The following is an 11,536-nucleotide window of genomic DNA, read 5'->3' as shown; positions in this document are numbered from 1 at the left end:
TAAATACGTAGGCAAAGAAATATTAATATTCCAATATATAGAATAATGTTTATAAAAAAAAAAAAAAAAATTAGTAATAAATAGAATATGGTCCGAGTGCGGTAAAAAAAAAAAAAAAAAAAAAAAAAACTCAAATGGTAATAACTATTTTTATTTTATTTATTTTTTTCCGCACGCGGACCATATTCCATTTATTAACAATACACACGGTCAATCGACATCATATTCTAAAAAATAATTATCTCTTAATGATAACAAAATTAGTTTATTAATTGGAATTGTTAGATATGTTTTATTTTATATAAATTATTGTTTTTGTTAAGAGTATTAATTATATATATAACGATTATGGGGTGGATAACTAATTATTAAAAATGCACTATTGATGTTATTTGCTTTAAGGGAAATAATTTTGTGGTTATTATTAACTAAACCCAATTTTTTAGTAATCTTTAATTTATAAATTAATTCTATCTCTATATTCAAGTTTTTTTTTTATTTCTCCTATTATTGAACTCTTTCGTTGTTAAAAATTATTTTATTTACGTTTTGGGTTGTATGACCATAATTAGGATGAAAACTACTAAGATTTGCTGATCTATTTAATTTATTCACGGACTTCCTGCTAAATTTGAATAAATAAATAAATAATTTTAAATTAATATTTGGAAATTTGTAATCAATAATATTGAGAACAAAATACAGATATTCCGATGCTTTACAAGCAAAATATTGATTTTGATATCGGCTAACTATATCTTAATTATATCGACTCTGTAATGTCAATGTTACTTAAAATTACCAAATCTTGATATTAAATTGAAGAATAAATGATAAAATAAAAAACATTATAGGACGATATCTTGTCTTTTATCGTTCCGATGATATCGGTCCCACTTGATTATTTTGCCCTAGACCCGTACTCAGCTGACGGTGACCCTGTCAATAAACCTTTGGTATTATATTTCAATAGTTTCGAATCTAAATATCGATATTATCAAAATCAAATGATTTCGATATTTCAAGGAAACTTTTATGAAATGCATAACAAATATAACAACACACAACATAAATTAAAATATAATTGGGTACGTCAATTGGATTAATAAAATTTAGGAACAAATGACGAACACATTTTTACTGCACTTGACCCTAAATTGTTTACGATTTTTAAAATAAGCAAGGTATTAGCAAAATGTAAAGAATATTTATAGCATCAAGATATGGAGCTCTTAGCGATATCGAATTGTCTATTCATTAAAAATTGTACCGTTAGAAATATATGATTTTATTGTATGAAGGTGAAAGTTTAAATGGATATTTGACACAATTAAAACAGGGGATCTCAGGAGAATCCATACGAATTTATATAAATGAATAAAATAAAATAAAAATTAAAAAACAGAATCATCAAAGATATAAAATGACTGGAAACAATTAATAAAATTTATGTAAAATTCTTGTTAAATTGTCATATTATTTTTTTTTTGGTATTAATGTTACAGGTTCCACTAAAACGACACTGTTGGCAGGGAAACCGTTCAATATCACCTGGCATATTGCATATCCACAAAAGGTAAAGTTTATATCATTATTCATTAACTGTATTTTTTTATTTTACTCGTTTCATAAATAATCAAAAGTAGTTGTTGAAATTCATGTCTAAATTGGAGTGGCAATGTTTCACTGGGAGTACAACACTGTTTGTATAAACGAATTACAGGAAGAATATCAAATATAAAATTAATGCAAGTATTCATAAAGAAAGAAATATTTTATAATCACGAAGAATTTATTCGGAAAAGATAAATAAATATGATGGTAAATGTTGGTTGGTGATATGACCAGGGGCGGACAACCAGGTTGACAGCAGAATTTGAGTTACAAAAATACTGGCTGAGATCATGCCATAAATTTTGTGTAAATTGTAAAAAATCGATTATTCCTATCTCGAACTATTTAAAAATGATCTTTGTAGGAATATATAAGGTAATTAATTAATTCCAGTAATTAATTGATTCATCTACAACGGAGGTTTCCAAACCATAGAAATTTAAGGACTACTAAGCCGGATATGGAACCATACGCGTCTTACCCCTATCCTTGACTTGGGGCAAAGGGTGTCATCACTTGGAAAATTAAGTCAGTAAAACTTGCATTTTGACTCACTTTTGTAGTATATATGAATGTTAAAACGTTACAGCTGACACCCAAACCTCAGGAAAGATAATTAATCACAGCAGTAAAAATGTTGTTCATCATCAACACACATAAATCGCCGGAGTATTGGTACTAGTAGATATATTTTAAACGCCTTATTTTTTTTCAGGGTGTTTTTTAGGAGGAAGAATTTTCTACTTCCTCCTCTTCCCCAGTGGATCCGTCACAGGGTTTGATGTGAAGTAATTCCTGTGCTACTGGGACTGATACGGATCCTGTCGGTGAAATGAAATGTTTGTTCGTGATTTCGAGGGTATCTTTAGCACCAACCTTTTCAAAAATATCTAATTTCGATGCCGGACATTGTGTGATGTTATGTTGTCTCACATAGTTATTTCTATCATAGTTTGTTTTTAAAACATTGTTATTAATGCTTTCCGTTTAATCTTATTTAGTAACTGTTATTGTTATCATTTGTTCTTTATTTCAGGGAGGATTTCGACTTCAGCTGCTGGACAAATTAGAGAGGCCTGTACTGGACTTGACCCCTGTAACTTCTAAGTCCGAATATGTGACAACAGACCCAATGTATGATGATTTTGTTTCATCCATATGTATCTTCTATTTCTTACTTCTTCCTTTTTTTTAATTAAAACATATCACCCAAAAGCTGTAATATAGATTTTACTTCTGAAATGGAATCCTCTGATATTTATAAACATAAAAATTAAATTCAAAAATAAAATAAAATATACAAATATATTAAATAATTAAAAATTAATAATATAAACTTTTTTTTTTAATATTAGATGGTAAATCTAAGCCTAAGTACATTTATGATTTACTTAGGTCTCAGTTGAGGCTCATAAATAATCTTTTTCTTTTTTTTCTTTGCATACTTAATGCTCTAAATAATTTTTGAGGAAGAATAATTTCAGTTGAAGCTTGAATTGATCATCAAATAAAACTATCAAAGGCACTCAGATCATTTTTTTTTTTATTACCACCTTCCTGGTCATTTTTGGCATATGGGAGAGGATATATACTCTTTGTCATGACTCTCATATAAACTCATTATTCATGAGAATAATCTGTTATCCAAATTGATATAAAATTTGAGTTCCTAAGATAATGATTTGGTAAACAGATCTTTCCAACATTCAGATATCCTGAATCTAGAAAGCAGTTTCTAGAGTGTCTTCAAAGTAACTTGGAAATTAGGGATTAAATAAAAGTGTTGGTCGGAATTCTAAAAGAGTAAAGTTTAATTATGAGCCTAATAGATAGTCACACATTTATTCAACAAATTAGGATATATCCAGTAACATATCTAACCAAATGTTCCAGGTGGGTTCTGTAAGGTGCCTATCTATGACTATGGTTATACCAGACCATTCATTTTATTTTTTTTTCAGTAAATTGTTAATTTGATTTATTCCTGGTAAAAGTATGTAATTGCATTATAACTAAATATGCTAATTTATCCATAAAATTGTTAATTTCCTGACAAGTCAACCAAGTATAATTAATTCATTTTTATTATCATACAATTAGGCCCTTGTAATGCAAAAAAGTTAAATAAAATAAAATTCTCTAAATTAAGCTTGATTGAATTTCCAAAGAGGTAAAATAGGTAAAATTAAACATTAAATATTTGAGTGTAAAAGCTAAAACATCTGTGATTAACCTTATGAAATTATTTTAAATCATGATAAATTTTAGTATTCAAACAAACAAAGGTATAAAATTATCGCATCTTCCTATCATCATTAATTATAAATTGTTAAATTTAGTATTATTTAAAAACCTAATTGTGACCATTAAATTGTGTAGATCTCAACACTATACTGTATCAATTCCATCAGATTATGAATGTGAGGATTGTACCATAAGGTTATTAAAAGAAGCTAATAAAAAATCAAGTAATAATCTTTTCTGGTCTTGTGCAGATGTTGACATAAAAACAAGTATGTATGATTTTATTATATTTATTTCTTATATATATTTAACCATTTTTTCTATTATTTATTTATTATCAAACATTAGTAAATAGGTATATTTATAAATTTAAAAATTACATCATTTTGCTAATGTCCCTTGTAAGTCATGCATATATAAGATTAAATTATGTATTGAATGTTTATAAAGATTCATGAAATTGAAATTTTTTTTGGAATTATAATTTGTATAAGAAGATGCTAGATTTTTCTTATCTCAGTAGATACATCATATGCATGAAAATTTAACTCAAGGGAAATAAATACCCATAAAGAGTATAAATTAAATTATGTAATATGATAAAATAAAATAAATGAATGGTATACAATTAAATCTAAACCATTGTTCTTCGTAATAAAACATAAAATAAGTCACAAACATGAAAACTTAAGCAAAACAATAAATAAAATAGGATTGTGCTCAAAATTGGTAACAAATGTACAATTGACACATTAATAACAGAAGAACAGGGAAGCAATCTTAGAGGAAATATGAAAAATAGGAGAATACATATAAAAAATATAGTTAAAAAACATCAATTCCAGAAATGTGACCTGTAAATAGCTAGTTTGAAGACAAATATAGAAGGGTAAGGTTCAAGATACTTTTAATTATTATTACTGTTACTTCAACCTATTAGGATTTTGTTTGAATAGATGAATAGTTATAGTTGAAAAGGATGGAAATTCGGTTGTTGATTTCATATTATAAATATGATATTTTTAAAATAACATAATTGGTTATTCAGATGAAATAAATCTAGCATATTTCTTAACAAAAATCATATTTTCTATTTCATATTAAAAATAAGCAATGTTGAATAACAATAGTAATGTGTTAATATTTTTAGGAAAGACATATAAAGAAGATTGCAGTGGTCATGGGCCATATTTACTGTCAAAATGTCGTTGTAATAGGCTTTATTATGGGCCAAGATGTCAATACAGAGATGAATGCGCTGATCACACAGATTGTGGAGACAGGGGGCGCTGCGTTGATATACAATCCACAACAGCACCTAGAAAATACTGCTACTGTGAATTTGGCTGGTTTGATACAGCTTGCAAAAAAAGTAAGAATCATAGTATTTTTTTTTTTTTTTTTATTGACATCTATGATCTACTCAAAAAATTTCATTTTTAAAAAAAGAATTAGAATTTCCATGAATTCCACCTGTGAATTAGTATTTTATCACTTTTATTATTTCTGTAAGTCTCTTTTATGAGCACAGGTTACAAAACAAAAAAATATTTTTATTATAAAAAACTTCTTTAGGCTGAAATTCTTCACAAAACCAGGTTTACTTGCATATGTAATTCAACTGCCTCAACAAACAAAACATTAAATTGTAAAATATGAATCATTATTCTTCAAAATAAAATTCACAATGTTTGATTATCTATTCCGGTGAATGAGACTTATTTTTCAAGATTCCACTGCTGAAGTTGATGGCCAAGAAGCTGAGATATAACTGACTGAATATTCTTTTTACTTTGTCTATGATTGTGACTTGTTTAGTATTTTGAAAAAGTTTAGCAATATTATATGTAGTCAACATTAACATAAAACATAGAAATGTGATTTCATAAACAAACATTGAGATTTTTTTATAATAATGTGGATTTCACTAAACATTTTTTTAAAAATGTACCATTACCATATTATGTAATATTACCTTTAGGTTACACTTGGACAATATCAAATTATTAAGAAAAACATTAACCTCTCAGATCAAAATTTGTTACATCTTTACTTTTTCGTAAACTTTGACTTGAGATACATAAGTATTTTTATTTTAATCTGATAAAAAGTTTTGTAAGTATAATACTAGTTTTGTTTTGTCATTTGTTTTAGGGTCAACAATAAGAAATGATTTAGATTTTTCTAATTATATGCATCGGGAACTTAGTCCAACATTCCAACTTTATTGGCGTATACTAACTGAGGAACAGGAAATCGAAATTGCCTTAGTTGCGAACAGTACTTCATATCTTGGTATTGGCTGGAGACCAAGCAATACCACTCTTACTTGTAAAAATTTTCCTCTCATTAACTATACCAAGGAAGAGATCATTGAACCAAAGAATGAACCTGATGCGAAATTAGAAACCCAAACATCTCAACTTGAACAGAATTTACAGCAAACGAGTAATAGTAGCAAAGTTTCTGAGCCTCAAGCTGAATCAGAACCTTCTTCAACCATCAGTTCTACATTCCAGACTGGTTTAAGAAGGCCATTTCGTCCTCACAGAACTGTTTCTTCCAGAGCAACAAAAGATCAAGATATACCTGATTCTGATTTCCAACCAGAGATTTCTTCTGTCACTAGTGTATCTTACAGAGTGACTTCTGTTCAAGGTAAATGATTCATAATTAGAAAAATTAAAAAATTGATTAATTTGTAAATAAGTAGCTCAAATGAAAGAATTTTTATTTTCTATAAAATAGTACATGTTAGCCCAAACTCCCACAGGATCTAGCCCCTGTTTGCAGAAAACTCTTTAGTTGGTTCAGAATTTTTTTTTTAAGGAAAACCTTATTTCTTTTATCAAAATCATTACAAACATAATTTATGTTTCAATTATATGTTTAGCTTTTGTAAACATTTAATAGCAATTATACCATTTTAAATCAATATTATTTAATTTATTAAGTAATGATATATTTGGTTTTATAGCTTGGTCAAGCTCTTGACAACTAAGTATTAATATTACTTATTAAACTAACATGAGTGGGTGAGAAGCCAATGGGGTAAAAGTGAAAAATTTGTGAATCATTTTTTTTTTTTCAATCTACCTGTACCTGAATCAAATTTTAGCTTAAGTATAGTAAAAATTGTGAAATCATCCATTACTGTTAGTTAATTATTGATAATTAAATTTAGTTCAGTTACAGGTAGATAGTTAACAAAAATTCTTATTCACAACATTGTCATTTGTACGAGATATTACCTTACTTTAGATACTTGTCTTTAAGTTCCATAAAAACTAATTAATCACATTATTTTTTTCTTAATCCCCATACTATTCTTAGTGCTTATAAATTGAGCAGTAAAAAAAAAAAACACTAAATACAATACTCAAAGTAATTTATAATTTATGAAGTAATTACTTAAATTTGTTTCATCCCAGGTACGTTCCTTACCTTGGACACCAGGAAATGTTTTTCAGTTTTTCACTGAAAACTGAGGTTTTTATGAAGATAAATATTCTATACAAAATCAGAGTAATCAAATTTTACTACATAAATTATGTATTAAATTTAATTTTCGGCATATCAACAGTATTGCTAGAGCAAACAATTAAAATAGCCAAGTTCGTAAAGGTTCAAAAAAGTTGGTTCTTAGGGGGAAAAACCATAGCAGTTTTTTTCCTCAACTATTCACAATGTTTTCTGGGATGCTGAATGCTGAATCCTGGGATGGTTTGTCACCTCGCCTACTGTTGGTTTCATATTGATAATAGAAAAAATTGAAACAGTTTTTTTAGTTTTTTGCTTACAACTATAAAATTAATGATTTTAAGAAGATATGCATCTATATAAAATTAAAGTAGTCAAAATTTGTATTTAATTCTTAGATAAAGCAAAATATAAAAGTAGTTGGTTTAATTTATCAATCTCCTAAAGTTAATCAATATAAACTGTAAAGAAGTCAAAAAGTATAAAACACATAAAAAATGTAAAATTCTAATAAACTTGTTATATTGAAGAGTCAACATTTAAGAGGAAAAATAAATGCTATAGTCTCTAAACTACAGTCCTCCGAAACGTTCAAGTAACAATCTTGTGGGTATGTATGATATTAATTGATAACTACATGGAATAAAATTTTCAATTTGAAGAAAAAGCACTTGCCGTAGTTGGGAAATGATGAAAATAAAAACTCATGAAACCACATCAGAGACCTCTATAAAACATAAATATTGGTAACCTGGACCTATAATTGATAAAGACAGGGAATAATAGAACTGTGCTTTCTACTTAATTAATTCACTGAGGCAATAACTAATGGTAAAATCAAATGTCCACCACACCCTCTACTGCTGGAGGTGGTATTGTGCAAGGTATATTCAAATCCAAGGTAAGAGAATCTCTCCTACCTATTGGTTTCTCACCCATTCATATATAAGTGCTGTAAATTTACTCAAAATGACAATAAGAAGGAAAATATCTTACTGTTTTATGTTAGTTATAATACAAACAGGAATATTCTAAAAAAAAAATTATAAATCCAAAATCAATTATGTTAAATTAAATAATCTGTACAAAGTCGATCTAGGTGACCATAATTCTATTGGAATAATTCACCACAAAGACTTAAATTATATTTTATTCTTGTTTTATTATATTTAATGTTTTTCCCTTGTACTATCTGGCAAATTTTTTATATCACAATGAATATAATTGGTTTCAGGACCTCCTAGAGGCAAAAGAGAAACTAGAGCAGCTGAAGGTAAATTTTTAAAAACTATATTTTCAAAAAGAGTTTTATGAAATTAATTATTTTCCAAGTATATTTTTTTAATTTAAATCTTGATTTCCCACATTTAAAAAGTATTTTGTTGAATCAAAATTTATTATAAAGTCATCTGTACCAAAATCATAGAAATCAATTTTTCATCTATCTTTTAAAGTAATTTTTGATGATGAGGTATGGAAGTATAGTAACTACAAACCCTAAAAATTAAAGAATGAGAATTTTGTTTTTAAAAGATTTTCATATTTGGATGTTTGATATTGCTAGAATGAGAACAAATAACTTTTTGAGATCATCCAAAAGTAATTAAGACTAATTTTAGAATGGTCAGATACAGAAATATCTTATAATTACATTAATTGCGAGATTGTGCCATACAAAGCAAGAATAGGTCAATATAGAATTCAGCAAATAAGTGCTCTCTAGTGGTTTGTTATTAAACCTATTTCCTTTGTTTTTCTTTTTTTTTAATTTATCATAACAGTTGTATGTTTGTAAAAATCAACATAATCACACTCCTCTAACATTATCTTTGAGACTTGCACGATTATTTCATCACTTAGTTGTAACTTGTGAAAAGTTTTGGTTCTCAGGATATAAAAAATTAATCATATTAATTAGTAAGTATTATATTTTTATACATTAACTAGCAGAAGTATTATCTGTGAATCCATTACTTTAACTTTTTTGGCTGTCATGTTATCAGATTATGATCAAAATAAATTCATTCCTAGGGCCAGATTGAGCTACTATTTTTTTTCTCTTTTTGTGTACTGTCAGTGGAACTCTGACCATTTGGGGTCTAGAACAATTTTATTTTTGAGGCCCTTTCAAAAATAAAAAACATTCCAGCAATTTCTCATCTGATTAAAAAAAAATGTATACACACACACAAATATATATATATATACATACAATACAGTAATTATTCAAAAAATGAAAACTTAAAAAAAAAGTTAATCTTTGAGAAATATAATTTTTTTATTATATAAAATTAAGTTAAAATTAACTAAGAGTGTTCTTGCTTCAAAGTAAGAGGTATTATAATGTGCCACAACTGAAATGATGTCAACTATAAATTTTAAAAAAATAGTGTCCTCATCTCACCTGCCAGTGGGGCGGGATTTAGCAAAGAATAAAAAATTAATCCAACCAATCCCAATACCAATCACTTAACATTTGTTTCTGTTCTGAAGTAGAAAGGTGAAGTGTGTACCTGTTTGTCTGAACTAAATCATCCATTATGTTGGTAAATAAAGAAATGTTCATCTAAAAACCCTTAAAAACAAACACTATCTCTATTTTGTGTAAATATAAATGTTAAATTACATATTTTTTTAAATGATATTACTTTCCTTTAGGAAGCTCAAAAGAAGAAAATCATCGGACTTCTCTACCAAATTCAGCACAAGACTCAGAAAGAAAGACAGTTCGTGATTCAAAAGTAGAACCTGAAAATCTACCAAAATCTGTTTCTGATGTCAAACCTATTACTGAGTCTTCACTAAGTTCGACTGTAGAAATGAATGTAGAGCAAGAACTTCGTGATGGACCTAGTATTGAATCAGAATCTAAAACAGAACAAAAATTGGAATTTAATCCTAATTCCAAAGCTGATACTAGTATTCAGGAAAATGATAAGGAAAAAGGTTAGTAAGGGTATGATTAATCATAAAAAATATTATATGATTAGATAGATAGTATGTAATAGTATCAGGTGTATTCAATTTATTTCTATATCATGCTATTCTGATATTTCAAAAGAATATTTTGAAGAATCTAAATAATTATTAAATGAACCGATAATTTTTTTACCTGAGATAAGTATAGATTGTTAATATTGTAGAAGACGGTCAAAATAGTGGTAAATATTAAACATAAAATTATATAAAACTATTTGATGACAACATTGTTTTGGGTCACAGGGGCTTGTAAGCTGTGGGACTACAAAGACAAAATTAAACAAATTGAGAATTGTGTTAGTAGACAGAATGTGAGTACATTAAAGTTAAATGAAAATGTAATCCTAATATAAAAGAAATCAAAAGCTTTTTTTCCTGATGACAGGATTAGGTTCAAGGTGGTTGTGACTGGACTGAGTAATCTGTGATTTCACATGATTAGAAACTGAGATAAGGAACTTGTTTTCAAAATAAAACAAATGGTTTAGGAATAGAGAATGTTCATCTGGAGGGTTATGAGAAAACACACAGAGAAAGAAATTTATTCAATCATGCTGCCCAAATACATCGGGTTGCTACATTACACAGCATACTGATCAATCCGTGATCGGACATATATAAATTTATAAATTACTTTTTAAAACAATCTTGATCCTTTTCTCTCAACTTTATTATTTTTCAACATCCGACGTTTCGACCTCTCAGGCCATTCTCAAGGATTCCCTATTCTGTCTTCACTCCTTTTTTTTCTTTAAAATTCATTAATGCTGGCTAATTGCCTTTGTCCCAATAATTTCTTCTATTAAAATATATCCTAAATTTAAAACTTTTATTTATCACTTTTATGTTCATTAATAAACCCCCAAACAGAGAGGTTCTGTTTGGGGGTTTATTAATGAACATAAAAGTGATAAATAAAAGTTTTAAATTTAGGATATAATTTAATAGAAGAAATTATTGGGACAAAGGCAATTAGCCAGCATTAATGAATTTTAAAGAAAAAAAAGGAGTGAAGACAGAATAGGGAATCCTTGAGAATGGCCTGAGAGGTCGAAACGTCGGATGTTGAAAAATAATAAAGTTGAGAGAAAAGGATCAAGATTGTTTTTAAAAAGAAACTAAACCACTCTCAAACAACTATATTAATAAAAAATAAATTTATAAATTACATTTTTTTGATATGAGACAATATAATAGAAAGATAACATTTTTTTTTTTT

At 27.4% G+C, this 11,536-nt stretch overlaps 1 protein-coding gene across 1 annotated transcript in view; it reads left to right on the top strand.

Moving 5' to 3' along the window:
* Positions 1-11,536, top strand: part of LOC106679441 (uncharacterized) — a 227,326-nt gene that overhangs the window by 196,187 nt on the left and 19,603 nt on the right. The window contains exons 3-9 of the mRNA XM_067046665.1: positions 1,506-1,576; positions 2,651-2,748; positions 3,994-4,127; positions 5,009-5,230; positions 6,013-6,516; positions 8,573-8,611; positions 9,997-10,284. Of these exons, the coding sequence (XP_066902766.1) occupies positions 1,506-1,576; positions 2,651-2,748; positions 3,994-4,127; positions 5,009-5,230; positions 6,013-6,516; positions 8,573-8,611; positions 9,997-10,284 (1,356 nt within the window). The remainder of the gene's footprint in view (positions 1-1,505; positions 1,577-2,650; positions 2,749-3,993; positions 4,128-5,008; positions 5,231-6,012; positions 6,517-8,572; positions 8,612-9,996; positions 10,285-11,536) is intronic.

Source organism: Halyomorpha halys, unplaced genomic scaffold (assembly GCF_000696795.3).
Source record: "Halyomorpha halys isolate HHAL.00 unplaced genomic scaffold, Hhal_1.1 Scaffold203.1, whole genome shotgun sequence".
Classification (NCBI taxonomy): Eukaryota; Metazoa; Arthropoda; class Insecta; order Hemiptera; family Pentatomidae; genus Halyomorpha; species Halyomorpha halys.
The sequence above is the reverse complement of the archived record's forward strand: the minus strand, read 5'-3'. Positions and strand labels throughout refer to the sequence as shown.